General features: G+C 36.4%; 1 protein-coding gene across 1 annotated transcript in view; it reads right to left on the bottom strand.

Moving 5' to 3' along the window:
• The window catches only part of PDSS2 (decaprenyl diphosphate synthase subunit 2), a 288,494-nt gene that overhangs the window by 47,644 nt on the left and 225,345 nt on the right, over positions 1-15,505 (bottom strand). Inside the window, exons 5-6 of the mRNA XM_031964462.1 lie at positions 15,037-15,210; positions 13,983-14,114 (exon numbers count right to left, since the gene is read on the bottom strand). Coding sequence (XP_031820322.1) covers positions 13,983-14,114; positions 15,037-15,210 — 306 coding nt within the window. The remainder of the gene's footprint in view (positions 1-13,982; positions 14,115-15,036; positions 15,211-15,505) is intronic.

Below are 15,505 nucleotides of genomic sequence, written 5' to 3'. Positions count from 1 at the left end.
TATCATCTTTGTGTCAAGCCTTTTCTGATTTTTCCATGTGCTAATATATTTCTTCCCATACTACCTTTTATTTAACTACTTTGTATAGATTTGTAATTTTATATGTAAATTGATATGTACTTGTTGTCTTCCCCATTAAAATGTAAAGTCCTTTTGAATAAGGATTGTTGTATTTTTTACATTTGTATTCCCAGTGCCTAACAAGATGTGTCACACATAGTAAGTGCTTAATACTTATTGATTGTTACTATTAATTTTAGTCCTTGAATATGGAAAATAATGTAATAAAGTAGATAGTCTTAAACTAGGACTCAGGACTCCTGGATTTCCATCTGCCCCGCCATTATTAACTTGTAATCCTAGGAAAATTGCTTTACCTGGGAAGAATTGTGTGAACAAATTCAGAATTAAGTGAGTGGAACCAGGAGAATAATTCTACTATAATATTAATATTATAAAAATGAAAATTCTAAGATTTAAATATTCTGATCAATGTAATGGTCAGAGATTCAGACCAATGATGAAGAATGCTGCCTATCTCACAAAACAAAGGTGATGGATTAACATGCAGAATAAGACTTACATTTATAGACCTTGCCAATGTGTGAATTTATTTTATTCAATTCTTATTTGTTACAATGGTTTTGTATTTTTCTCCCATTGCAGAGATAGAGAGGAGAAAAAAAATGCTAAATAATTTTTAAAAATTTTAAACAGAAAAAGAAAGTTTTTTTTTGGACTAGCCTCAGTTGCTTCACTTGTAAAATTAAGGGATTGATTTAAATGCTCTCTAAAGACTCTTTATGCTCTAGAATTCTATGTGGACCATGATTATTTTTGTGACCAACGGAGAATAACTAAATAAGCTCTCTAAGCTTTAAAGAGGATGAAATGCTCTATTTTTCTGCTTTTCATGACATCTGCCAGACATCATGTATTTCTAGAAAAAGATATTATTAAAATAACTTTCTCACTGGGGCTCAAAATAGGGTGATATTGAATAAATGCAAAACAGGAGGGCATTTAAACAGACAGCAGTCTTAAGCTGCTTCATGCTACTGTGCATCTACGGAAGCAACTTTAAATTTCACTCCACATAGAGACTCCCTGGAGGCTTCATTACAAGGGTCTTTTAAAGGGGCTCAGTCATCTTTTGGGCCCTTGTTGGAATGCTTCTTGCCAACCGAGGTCATGGGAAACACAAGTAATTTTTTATCAATCTGTAGTGGTTCACAGAGAATGTGTGGTTGGAACCCTGCATTATCTTGAAAAATGTGAAAGTAGACAAGATAGTGTACTGGTGTTCATAACTCTGCAGACTGCTCTCAAATAGCTGCAGTCAGCACTGTAAAATAATATTCTGTACAAACAGAGAAAAAAAAAAAAAACGTGCTTTTGACTGAGAGGATGTATAAAGGGATTAATTCCAAAGGTTTATATACCTATTCTCTATGGACCAAAAAGAAATCCCATTTTGGTAAGTAATGGATATACAATGTGGTCTTTTACCTTAAAAAACAAATGCTTTTTTATGTCTGGTAACAAAGAGGAATTGGATAACATAAATGAACTGTCTCCAATTTCCAACTGTTGTTATCTAGACTGGTGAAGGCTTTTTCTAAAAGCAGGAAAGCAATATTCCATAATATAGAGCAAACTGAGAAATTGATCATCTGTGGCTACATTAACCTTCTAGCCAATATGACAGCCAGATTCCTGAACAAAAGTCACACACACACACACACACACACACACACACACACACACACACTTTTTTCTCCTAGATCTTCATTTCAGAACTTTCTCATGAAATAATTTTTCTTAAGGGTTTTCTTCCTACACAGTGCAAAAAATTCTTTTAGGTAAAATAAGTCTTAGCTATAGTGAACAATCTGTGCATCAGCAATGGTGTTGAAAGTTTTGGCTTTTTTTTTAAACGAAGAATTCTGGTACTTTAAGAGAGACTGCATGGAGTCAGAAAGTGCCAAATGCATCCAGGAAAGGCTTTCCTGTATAACTCCTATATGGGATAAAATTCTTAGGTCAAAGTTCTATTAAAAGGCAAAGCTAAGCCTGGTAGGACTAAAATTAGAGCAGCCAGTTGTGTTTTGGTCGGAGGCTTAAGTCCTTACCCACTGTTGATCTGATCAGGTAACTAGTATAGAGATTACCAGAATATAAAAAGAAGGTTCCTCTGCTGGCAGGCTTTTAAGCCTCCTCTTCCGCTTCTGACAACCCGTAAGAGTCCAGAGTATAATGCTGGAATAGCCTGTTCTATAGCAATGCTGATTAAATGGTTTTTTTAACATATTCTTCCCCAAGGGAAGCTAATCAATTTTTTGAAATTGTGAAATTGGCTCATTGCCTTATGGTTAACTTTTTCTTGGGCTCAGTGAAGGAGGAGGAAACAGCAGACAGGTGGAAGAGATTTCTGTGTTGAAGAGCAGTAGGGTCTTCTATATGTGGTAAACCTTTTTCTAACCAAAACTTTTCTTTCACATTCTCAAGCCCATCTTTTCTGCTGCCTATATTTCTGGACTCTGAGGAGGAAAGTAAAACAAAGAACACAAAGCTTTACCAAGGATAATAATATCTACTCAGATCTCCAAAGGGTCCAGAACAGAAGGCCACAATGGCAATAAAATCAAGCCAAAAAGCTTGCTAAAGGAGCACAGGTGTTTAAGAAATAAAGTTTGAATTTGAAAGGAAGGGGCGGAGGAGATGACAGCGCCATTTTGCCTAATTTTTATTTTGAGGAAATCCCAAAGGTTAGCTGGCTCACTCAAGTTCAGAGGTAGCTAGTGACAGAGTAGAGACTCAAATTCAGGACACCATCATCTGCAACCTCCCCTTCCCCCTTTCCTCTCCCCCCTCAATCCAGGGGATTAGGTGTCCTCCTTAGCTCCTCACTCTTCCACCTTCAGGCCTCTTATCCAATCTGTTGCCAAGACTTGTCAATTGTACCTTTATAACATCTCTTGCATACGCCCCTTTCTCTCCTGACAGCACCTAGATGTGGGTCCTCATCATTCCATGTTTAGAATAATATAACAGTTTGGGGGTTGTTCTGCTTGCCATAAGTTTCTTTTCACTCCAGTCCATCAAAATGATTTCCTTAATCTGATCATGTTATTATCCTGCTCAACAAACTTTCTATCACCTCCAAAGATAAAATCCTGCGTTTGGTGTTCAAATCCCTTTTTAATTTACATTCCATCCCATAATCTTCGATTCAGTGACAGTGACCCTCCTTGCTGTTGCTCAAACAGGACACTCCATCTCCTGACTCTGGGCATCTTCCCTGGTGATCTAGAATGTGCCTGAACACATGTATTCTTTCTCCTCCTGGCTTCCATTCCCTTCCCTTTAAATTCCAGAAAAAAATCCCATTTTTGCTAGAAGGTCTTTCCCAATCCCTCTTAATTCTAGGATCTTCCTTCTGTTTATTATCTTCAATTTATCCTGTATACAGTTCATTTGTACACAGCTATTTGCATACTGTCTTCCCCTATAGCCTGGGAGCTCCTTGGCAGCTGATAGATCCATTATTGGCCACATGAAGAAATCATGTACCACAGTGGCAAATTATTCTGCCTCCCCCCGTCCCTCCCAAAAAAAAGGTGAACTGAGAGATTAATGTAGCTGCACAGGGAACTAAAATTTTCATAAAGCTATAACAAAGAAGAGAAGTAATATGGTGTAACTGACAGAGTTCTGGACTTGGAATCAGAATGACCAAGGTTCAAATCACACCTCAGACAATGACCAGCTATATGACCTTCAGTAAATTATTTAAGTTCTTCAGGCTTCAGTTTCCTCATCAATCAAGTGATGGCATTGGACACAATGACCTCTCATGTCTCTTCAGGCTCTAAATCTGTTATTTTGTGATTCTATAAACAAAAGTTTTTAGCTAAAGTGATTATAAGAATATGATATATGATAGAACATCAAAAAAAGGTCATATCTCAGAAAAAAAAAGTCAAAAGAAAGGGCTGGATACCCTCTCTTTTAAAGCTATGTTCCTGAAAGGCAAGAAGCAATATAAAGAAAGGGCAGAAAAAAAAAAAAAAAAAAAAAAAAAAAAAAAAAAAAAAAAAAAAAAAAAGGGCAGGGTTGTTGTCTAGGAAGGACTGGAGGATTAATTAATTAATAAGCTTTTGTTAAACACCTACCAAGTGCTGTCCTTAAGAAACTTAAATTCATTTAGTGAAACTTGGCAAAGTCAGTCCTCAACATTCAGGATATCAAACATTTGCATGATTTTATTAGTAACCTCATTTTCACTTTTGCACTGGCAACTGTGCACATGTGTAGCCACGAGCAATAGAGCAAAAATAAGCACGATGCGTGCAAGCTTGTAGAGCATCTGGTATCCTAATGTCACACAAAGCTTATGTTGCTGATGGATTATTTCAAGTCTGATGCATCCTTTACAATCTCCAATGCCATCTACCAGTCAGGAAGGACAGAGTATTAGAGATGATGTCAAGACCTTGCCAGTCCTGACATCTTCAGACAGGAGTGATTTAAGTCCCAGGGACCTCTCCCTAGATTTTCAGATAGTGACCAAGGTAGAGAGGTTTACAGCCATACACTATATAGTTCAATCCTTCACACTGCTATCTGACACAGTAGAAAGTAAGATTCAGATTAAAAGATTCTTTTGTTTTAAGAAATTTATCTGTTGTACAGAATTTACAGTACTGTAGATTTCATGGCTTATGAAAAGTGAATACAATATTGTTTGAATTGAGATAGCAAAAAAGGTCATAGAATTCTAGGATATTACTGAATGTATTGCATGTTACCAGTTTTTATTTTGTGTCCTGTATTTTAAGGGTTATTTCATAATTACTATGTTAAGAAAAGTATATGTTATCAGAATTAATGTTTGCTTATAAAGAACTATATGCAGGAAAGTGTATTTTCAGCAATCTCCAGTGAAAAATTATGGTTTTTGGTAGTTGTGGGAATCTAACCCCTTATTTCCCATAGGTTCAATGTATCAACATTTGTGTTTTTTATTTTTATGCCACTTTCTAAGAATATACCTTCAGTGAAAGTCACAGATTGCTTGTATATACAGAAATAATGAGACAGTCTAAGACATCTTTCAGCTGTGTGATTCTGGCCAAGTCACAACCTCTCTTAGCCTCAGTTTCTTTCTTTGTAAAATGACAGTGAAAATACTACTATTTCCTAGGATTGTTGTGAGGCTAAAATGAAATGTCTATAAAGTGCTTTATAAACCTTAAAGCAATATGTAAATGTTAGTAATTTACACAAAATATATTTATACAAAATAAAAAGAAGGGAACTTTTAAAAAGGGCCTCATGCAGGAGACAGACCTTGAGCTGAGCTTTGAAGGAGGCAGGGATTCCAAGAGTCAGAGGTGAAGGAGGAGTATACTCTAAGTTTGGGCAGAAAGCCTGTATACAGGATATGAGAAGAGAGAAATGAAGCCCTGTCTGAGGAACAGCAAGTAAGCCAATTTGGCTGAAGAACACATAATAAGGTGATAATAGTTTAATAGGCTTAGAGTTATTTTGTAAAATACTCTAAATGCCAGGTAAGTTGGCATGTTATCTTACAAGCAACAGGGAGCTACTGAATCTTCTTGAGCAAGAGCATGTTACATGACCCAAACTGCAAATTCAAGCAACTGCTAAAGAAAACTAACCCAAATGCTTTTTTTCCCCCATAAACTTCCAAGGAACTATGGAGAATGGAAGAGAGGCTAATGAATTAGAAATGAGCAAATCTGTCAGTTTTCAGAAAAGGGAAGAAAGTAGATGCTTCACATTATGGAAGTAGAAATGTGAAGACAATTTCTGACAAAGTTCTTATACTCATTTTTAAAGAGATGGTTTATACTGAACATTGACACAAGGAAGCACCATTGCCTAAGAACTAGCACTAGTTTATGAAAAATAAGTCATACTTACCTGATGATAAGACAACCCTAATCCCCCTCTTATCCGAATGTCCACTTCTGAAAGGACTGTGAAATACTAGGGAGTTCTATGTCTTGTGATGGACTAATATAACAGCCTCCCGATTAGTCTTTTTAACTCAAGATTCTCCCTTCTCCAATCCAGTTTATATACAATTTTCAAAGTGATATTCCTTACCCAAAGGTTTGATCATGTCACTTTCCTTGATCAATAAACACCAATGGTTTCATACTTCTAGGATACAAACTCCTTGGTTTGGTATTTAACCTCCCTCACAATTTGCCTCCAACCTATATTTCTAGGCTTATTATACATTATTCTGCTTTATCCATTACTCTATAGTGCAGCCAAACTAGGATTCTTGCTATTTTTACACAAGATGTTCCATCTCTATTTCTGTGCCTGGAATACATTCCTTCCTTACCTCTTCCTGTTAGAATCCCTGGTTTCCTTCAAAACTGCTACCTCCTACATGAGACTTATCGTGATCCCCCTTGCTGTGTCTACACTAATTGTATACATGCTGTTTTCTTTGACAGAAGCAAGCTTGAAGGTGGGTACTATTTCATTTTTGTCTGTATTCCCAGAGCCTAAAACAATTCCTGGGTGCAGATGGTACTATAAAAAAATGTTTGATTGATTGATTCTTGATTTTTTAGTCATACCCCATATACAATTAGTGATGCCTTAATGATTCTATCTCTATATCCTTTAAATAAGTCCTCTTTTCTCCAGGCAAACCACAACCACCCTTTTCATCTCTCACCTGTGATATTGTACTAGCCTAATTGGTTTATCTGCCTGAAGTCTCTAAGTCATACTCCAGAAGGCTGTCAAACTGATATCTCTAAAGTATAGGACTGGTCAAAACTCATTTGTCCACAAAGCTTCAGTGACATTATTTTTGGGAAAAAAATTCTAAATTTCTCCATTTTAGCATTTAAATCCCTTCTCAATTTGTCTGCAGTCTATCTGTCCAAACTCCCCCTTCCAGGTATGCTTCAGTCTAGCCATACTGACCTACTGGTTCCCCATATACAACATTCCATCTCCTGCTTCCTCACCTTGTCACAGGCCTTTCCTTATCTAACTACTAGTGCTCTTCTTGCAAATTTGTTGTTCATTTTGTACACATTTTTCTGTGCACATATCTCTAATATAATGTAAAGTTCCTTGAGGGCAGGAACTATTAATTTTATCTCTGGATCCCCCAGTGCCTAGCACAGGCCTGTTACATAGTAGGTACTTAATAAATGCTTGTTGAATTGAATTGAATTGAATCTTGCAAAGGTCAGGTCATATGTTAAGTTTGATAGGCACAGTTTAGTGAAAATATCAACAAACCAGGGTGGTTAACAAGGATTTATTGATTTAGATTATAAGGAAAGCTATGTGATAGAAAACTAATGCTTTTAAGTTGTGATGCTGAGACTTTGGAGACCTTGAATAGCAAAGGAGATCAAATCAGCCAATACTTAAATGAATTTAGGTAGGTCACTGGAAGGTCAAACACTGAAACTGAAACTTGAATACTTTGGTCTCATAAGGAGAAGACATGACTCACTGGAAAAGATCCTGAAGTGGAGGAAGATTGAAGGCTAAAGAAAAAGGGGATGGCAGAGGATGAGATGAAAGACTGTGTCACAGAAATAATGAACATGAACTTGGACAGATTTCGAGAGAGAGAGTGCATGTAGAAGGGCCTGATATGTTATGGTCGATGGGATCATGAAGAACTGGACATGAATGAATGACTGAACAACAGTGTCCCATGCATTGTTGGGAATATAAAGAAAAGCAAAATCATTTCCTGCCTCACAGAAACTTACACTCTAAAGGGGGAGAAAATATGGAAAACAATTATTTACAATTAAGATGCATAATATAAATGGAAGATAACCTCAGAGAAGCCCCAGCTTAAAGGAGAAAGGGAAAGGCTGAGCCTTTAGTTGGGACTTTAAGGAAAGGCCAGGGAATCTCGGAGGAGACAAGAATTCCAGCCATGGAGAGCAGGATATAAGAAGTGTAGGACAGTGAAAGGTCTTGAAACATAAGCTCATAAGAAGGTTTGTAGAAGATCCCAGGGACATATATCCCTTGGTTTTAAGAGTATACTGAAACACTTCCAGGACTATAATATACAAAAGGGATTAGATTTATTTTCCTTAGTGCCAAAGAGGTGAACTATGAGCAAGAGGAAGAAATAGAAAGAACTCCATTAATATGAAAAGCAAACCAAACCAAATCTCCCTAACAATGAATACTATTTGGAGCTAGATTCTATAAAAGGCACTCATGCTTCAGAGATGGGTTGAACTAGATGATTACTTAGGTACCTTCTAATTCAACAAGTCTATGATTCAAATGCTTATACTATCAATGTTCACTGTAATTTGGAGAAGAGAATTATCATCTGAAGCATATAGCATTAGGAGAGTAATTAGAATAATGGAGAATAGTGTGCATGGAAATTCCTTGAACAGATGATTTCTTTTCTTATTTTTGTTTTAAAAAAAGAAAATGAAATTGTTATTTTCTTGTACATTTATATTGCCCTTAAACACTTAATTTACAAACACAATCAAGAATAGTTTGCTATAGATTTTTAAATGAGAAGTAACAGTGGAATGTATGATAACAAGTAAGCTGTAAGAATTTGTAAAAGATAATAGACTTAGCAAATTTATGACTAGTTATAATGATGTCAGAATGTCACAAACCCATATGACATTTCAGCACTTTTAGGAATGGCCAAGACAACATAATCACAATCTTTATTTCTGCAGTGACCTTCAATGAAATCAGAAAACTAAATCATTAAAAATCCAGGATGCTGACCTCACAGTGGGAAGCACCTGCACTCCCCTGAGAGAGACAGAATCCTGTAGTTCTTTCTTTTATTGAGGGTAAAAAAAGATAAATAGCTAATGACTTCAGCAAAAGGTGAATTACTCATTCTCTACCTGTATTGCTGCAAATACATATTTTTTTCTTCCATGGCTGTAGGTTGCCATTTGAAATTAAGTTATTGTAATCCTACACTCCTATCACAGAAAGAACAGTGTCAATAGAAAACCAATACCCATAAACAACTTCAAGGCTAGCCTGATACCTGATTGTTCCCAGTGTCCGTTTCTCAAAGTGATATGTAAAATAAGATAGCTAGTCTTCTGTTTGTTGCTGTTGTTGTTTTGAGATAGTATAGGAAGGAAGTATGAAAAGCAGACATGCTCAATGCTGAAAGTACCAGGGGAAAAAAATTTCTTTCTGGTTTCTCGGATGGCATAGTGAGACACAATGAATACATCATTTCTTCCTTACCGATATAACTAGCCAGTAATATTTCTCTTGCTGTAATGTGAACCCCAATGGGTAACAGAAAAAGACAACCAGATAAAGAATGATGAGATCCAAGAATACATTTTTGCAGGTAGTAACCAAAAATGTTGGATTGGCTGAAATCTACATAAGCAATGTATTCTTATGCTAAGATTTTCTACTCTTTGTTTTACAACAATCAACCAGCAAGAATTTGCTTATTAAGTCAATCAATTTAAAAGTATGTAGATACAGTGTACTAAGTGGCAAGCCCCATGTTATGCCCTAAAGATATAAAAGTGCAAAAATATAGTCCCTATCACCAAGAAACTCACAAAAAAATGGTGGAGGCAAAATGCCATGAAAGGCCTACTGCAGAAAATAGGGTTTGATTTGAAATATGTGGAAGTGAGGAAACAGAGCATTCCAGGCATGGAGGACAAGTCGCTACAGTAAGAAGATGGAGTGTTCAGTGTGAGAAACAAGTGTAGAAACAATCCAGGGTAACTACTGCAGAAAGTGTAGAATGGAGGAAAATATTAGAAGCTTTACAAGGTAGGAAGAGAAAATCAAAAAAGCACTTATTAAGTATTATATAGCAGACACTATGATGTAGCCAATTTTGAGGAGCATGTCTGGTCACTTTTGCATCACCGTAAGTGAGGAGGGGAGGAAGGGTTTCAATCTACCTGTCCCCTGGTAAGTTATATGGCCCCTCAGAAATGGGCCTGATCTTTGGCCTTTCTATTTGTTCTTTTCTGTTCCAGGTACAGGGAATGGAGTCTTTTTTTTTTGAGTGCTAAAGCCACAGGATACCATAACTCCAGGAATCCAGAGCAAGTGTTTCCACCAGCACAACAGTAAGACTCTGAAGGAAACTTTAGGTTTGAACTTGGTGAGACTAATGTAGAGGTGGAATTAAATTGTGAGCTGAATCTCCAATTCTACCCTCAATTAAGTAGGGGGAGGGTAATGGGGATTATAATCTCTCACAGTATTAGAGGAAATGTTTGTCCATTTGTTCTTGCTTTAAATATTGAACAGAGCATTTAATATTTTGAGCTGGAGGTAAATGGAGCTGTTGGAACCTGCATAGCAAGGGATGATGTATCAGATCTAAGCTTTATTGTTGTAGTGAGGTTTCCATAAGACCTGTACTAGGGTAACAACTCTGTGACTGAAAAGAAAGGGAAATACTAGAGTGATGATATAGACAAGAAAAAACAAGACTTGGCAATAGACTGGATATGTAGGCTGAGTCTGAATGAGGAGTTGAGGAGAACATTGAAGGTACAAGTTTGGGTGACTGGGAGAGATGGTGTTGTCAATAGGAAAATTGGGAAGAGGGAGGATTTGGGGAGAAAGATAATATGCTCCCTATTGGGAACATATTAAATTTGAGATGCCTATAGGACATCCAATTCAAGATGTATAAAAGGCATTTAGTGAAAAAGGAATTGCACTCAGGAGAGAATCATGAAGCAAGATAATAAAGGGGGAAGACTATGCCAGACACTTGAGACACAAATAAAAACAAGAAAGGAAAAAATCAGTACTTTCAAGGATAAAGGATAACTGTACTAGGTACTAAAAGACCTTTACTTTTTACTTTATCATTTTGATGGTTCTGTAATTTCATCTGTGTGGATACTTCTTCCTTCCTCAAAGATCATACTATCTCACCCAGTAGGATTCTTGTCTGTGTTTTCCTATAGATGATCTATCCAATAGTGCAGAGGTCTTTTTCTTTTTTTGTGGTATCATGGATACAAACATACCACATCTAAGGTATCTATCTATTTATTCTCATTTTTATTATATAATCCTATTTCAGTTACACATTTCCTTGATGTTGAGTCTAGACTCAATATCATAGTGGAAAAAACATCAAGAAGTGGGTTGCAATACTGGCTCCATTACTTTTGTCTACGCTTATAACCTTGAGCAAGTTATTTAATCAATTGATCAATATTTATTAAGCAATTATTATGTGCCAGGGCCAGTGCTAAGAGAATATAAAAAGAGGCAAAAGGCAGTTCCTGATCAGGGAGCATACAATGTAATGGGGGAAATAACATGCAAACAAATACAGAAAGCAAGCTATTCAACGGAGAAATAGGAAATGATTAACAGAGAGAAGGCACTAGAATCAAGAGGGATTGGGAAAAGCTTCCTCTAAAAGATGGGATTTTAGGTAGGATTTAGAGGAAGCCAGGGAAGTCAGTAAGCAGTTGAGGAGGGAGAGCATTTCAGGCACAAAGGACCTCAATTTCCTCTTCAATGAAATGAGGGTGTTGTACTGGATTACCTTTAAGGTCTTTACTCATTCTATGATTAAAGCATAGATTTGAAGCTGATGTTTGAAATGATGTTTGAAAACAGCTAGTCCAATTCTTCACTTTACAAGTGAGGAAACCAAGGCAAAAGAAGGTAAGCAACTGGCCAAGAGCACACAGATAGTCAGCAATGGAGCCAAGACACGAACCCAGATCCTCTGATTCCAAATACAACCCTTTTCCCACTCTATCACAGACTATGACCCCGGCTTTTATATCACCTCTTGAGTACAAGTTGTTCTTAGTGAGATAACACAATCTAAATGTCCCCAATGAAAAAGTCATTATGTTTGGGTTATCTGTAATGCAAATTCTTCCAAGACTGTGTCATTTAGTCATCTAATGGGAAAACACTAGCTTTAAGGAGATGAACTTTTTATTTTTTCTGAGGTAATTGGGGATAAGTGACTTGCCCAGGCTCACACAGCCAGGAAGTACTAAGTATCTGAGGCCAGATTGGAAGTGCAGTCCTCCTGACTCCAGGGCTGGTGCTCTATCACTGCACCACCTCCCTGCCCTGGAGACGAACTTTTGCAGTAGTGTTCTCTTCTGGGACCACTGAAAGCCCGGGCTAATCTCTCAATGGTATTCAGCCCTGCTTAAGAGGCATCATGGTGCGGCAGTTATTGAGAGGGTCTCGAAGCCAGAGAGACCTAGTTTCTAGTAGTGTCAGAGACAGGACTCTGCTTTAAATTGCAGAGAAGGTGCTGATCTGCTTTGGCAGAGGGAGTTCTTTATGTGTATCCCTTTACTAATGAAATCACTGGTTCAGTCTTCAGCTCTTCCTGGTCTTCTCTTCTTCTCCTTAATTTTAGGCACTAGAAATGACTACTGTCATTTCGTTAGCTATCTGCCTTAATGAGATGGTGTTCAGATGCGTACCATGATCTGGGCAATGTATTTTTCATTCACTTTCTTCTTATTTTTTAAAAAGCAAATGTGACTAAACAGTTCTGCTGCATTACTGTAAATTTCTGCATTACTGTAAATGTCATCTGAGAACATGAGACTTTGAAGTACTTCACTGTCCACTGGAAAACTGTCTTTTGTTTGTGCAGGAGCTGCTTCATGATACTTTGAATAACCCTGGTGAAAATATCTCTCTGTAAAAACACTTTATGTTATAAAATAATAAAGGCTTTGACAGCATAGTACAAGCCTTGGCAAGTTCTAGCAACCTTGAAAACAGACTGTCAGCCAAGGATCAACTCTGAATTTACCACCACGTGGTAAAACATCGGTGACCACAGGAAGAAGGCACAGAAGAAAGAATGATGCATATGGAAGCAGAAGACCTGGGTTCAAATGCTAATTCTGCTAGTTCCTAACTGTGTGCCTATGATCAAGTCACTTAATCTCCCTGGTTCATGGTTTCCATCTCTATCAAAAGAAACAGTTGGATCCTATGCCTCTGAGGGTGTGTTCCGTATCTAAACTGGTAATCCTATGAAGATTATATCTTAAAAATTAAAGCAATATGTGGGGAATACTCACAGAAATAAAATCCCACATTGTGGAAGAATTAAAATAGAATTTTACATCTATATCTATTGTCATTTATAATGGCAAGTGGGTTTATTTTCCTTTAGAAATATATTGTCAGTTCTTGCTCTAGTTTCCAACCAAAATATAAAATTTAAGAACATTAGCATATAGTATTAACATAACACAATCAGAGCAAGCAACATTATCCATTTGTAAATTTTTTTTTTTTGTCTAGCTGTCATAAAGAATCCTTCAACCATTTAAAGCCATCTAATGATGTCTTAGATAAGAAGGGAAGATCTTGTGTACCTCAGTTGTTGGTACAACAAAGTAGTTAGTGAGACCATTAGGGGGTGATATTCAAGGTCCTTTCCAGCTCCAAAATACTATGATTTCTCTCCTCCCCCTTCCACCTCTATCTCTTTTTCTTTCAAAATGCCTCAGAGCTCACTCAGGGTCCTAGTTTGTTTTAAAATAACTCAATGAGTTGACAGACGGAGCTCCTGGAATTCTGCAGCCTGTGCTAGAGTCTACAGATGGGAAATTGCAGTCAGTTAAAGGGTGGTGCTATTACCATAGCACAATTTTTGAAAGCCTTTGAAAAAAAAAACTGAATTAATTAGCATTCACCACAGGCACTAGCCTTGTGTTGCAGTACTCCGGGACTTAGATAATAAGAGAATGCAGAATTATAATTTTCTGACTTTTAAATGACAATGTTTCAATTCATTAAAAATCTAGGTTTCTATGAAGAAGAAATTGTACCTGCTCCTTGACAATGCTCTCATACAATGGAATGACAGTGTTTTAAGCCATCATGAAACATATATTGAAATAAGTCAAACACTACTAGCATCACTCTATATAGAATTAATTTTAGGTTACCTCTCTGATCTGCTTAATCCACATTTCTCTTCCAAGAAACTCCTGATGTAAGACTACAGGAGCTGAATTTAAATTAAATGTGATGGAGCCAGCACACTTCCCTCTAATAAAAGGCTGGAGGTCAGAGTTTATCTGGATAGAATAGACAAAAAGAGTTATGTTAGAACACTGTATCCTGAAACAGTTATAACTAATATATTTTAGTCATGAGAAGAGACATTGATGTAACTGAAAAAGACTAAAGACTGGACTTTTTAGATGAAAATATTTTATAGCTGAATGTTTTGAAATATATTTACCTTCAAATTCATCTGAAGCTATTTTTTTCCTTTTATAACTCACCTCCAGCTTTTATTTATTTTTAAAATCAGATGCAAGGATTTCATAAATATTCTTTCTTGATAAAAGTCTACATATTCTATAAATATTTTCCTCAAATCTGTTTTTACTATAAAAGAAAAAAATCACCTCCCCCCATGAAAACTATTTTCTTTAGTGAAATGTTTGAGTAGCATCTGTGAGATACATACTATTAAATATAATTGGAAATTACAGATATAAAAAAATGAACCCTGCGGTTGCTAATCTCAGGGTGTTTGCTTTATTCTGCACATTAAAAAGCAGCAATTAGAACTAAAGTGTTTTCATTTTTCTCAATATACCTCTAAGCTTTCATTAACTTTCCTCAATTTCTAATTTTCAAGCAGCCATAAAGGAATAATAACAAAAACTTCCATCTTCTTGTGAATGTCCTTCCAATTTTGTGAATGGCAGCATTACTCATTATTTCATAATTTCCAGGAGCCACTTAAGGTAGTAGGAAAAGAAAGGATTCCAAATACAATGTGAATAAATGGTGGCCTTTTATGAAAAGTACATACTATCATACTATATGGTCTATATTATATAACAGATAATAATTAAACTACCGATGAGTCTTAAGTGCATGCTCAAGTACATTTTGAGACCTAAAAGGTCATTAAGTACTAAAAGGTTTCCCATATGTCATTTTAGTTATTTAAACACTGGATAAAGAGAAAGGGTGTGCCAATACCTTATGACTCATAGACATGTGCTTTCCATACTGAAATGCCATATCCTGGACCTCAGTATCATGCTTTGCTAATTCCATTGCAGCTTGGCAGCTTTTTGCTAGCAAGGCACTATGGGAGAGGAAAATCTGCTCCTTCCAAGTTGATATTCCGATATCATCTGTGATACAGTTTTCCTGAAAATGCAACAAAAGCCAAGAGGAAAAAACTTTAAAAAAAAAAAGTTTTTTTTTTCTTTAAAAGTAGCTCAATTATTTCAGTTCTTGAAGAATGATAGGACTAGGCAATAAACAATACAAACTATTTGTCACTTGAAGGTGATAAAGGAAAAATGCAAAAACCTCATCTCAAGTGAACCAGTCATTGCTCTTAAAACAATGCAGAAGGTAGAAACTAAAGGAAATGTTGTGATATATATTAGTTTTGGAGCCAGAGAATTGTCACTTTTAAATAGATAACCCAGAACAAACT

The sequence above is a fragment of the Sarcophilus harrisii genome, chromosome 4, assembly GCF_902635505.1.
Source record: "Sarcophilus harrisii chromosome 4, mSarHar1.11, whole genome shotgun sequence".
Taxonomy (NCBI): Eukaryota; Metazoa; Chordata; class Mammalia; order Dasyuromorphia; family Dasyuridae; genus Sarcophilus; species Sarcophilus harrisii.
Note: the sequence above shows the minus strand (reverse complement) of the source record. Positions and strands in the feature narration are given on the sequence as shown.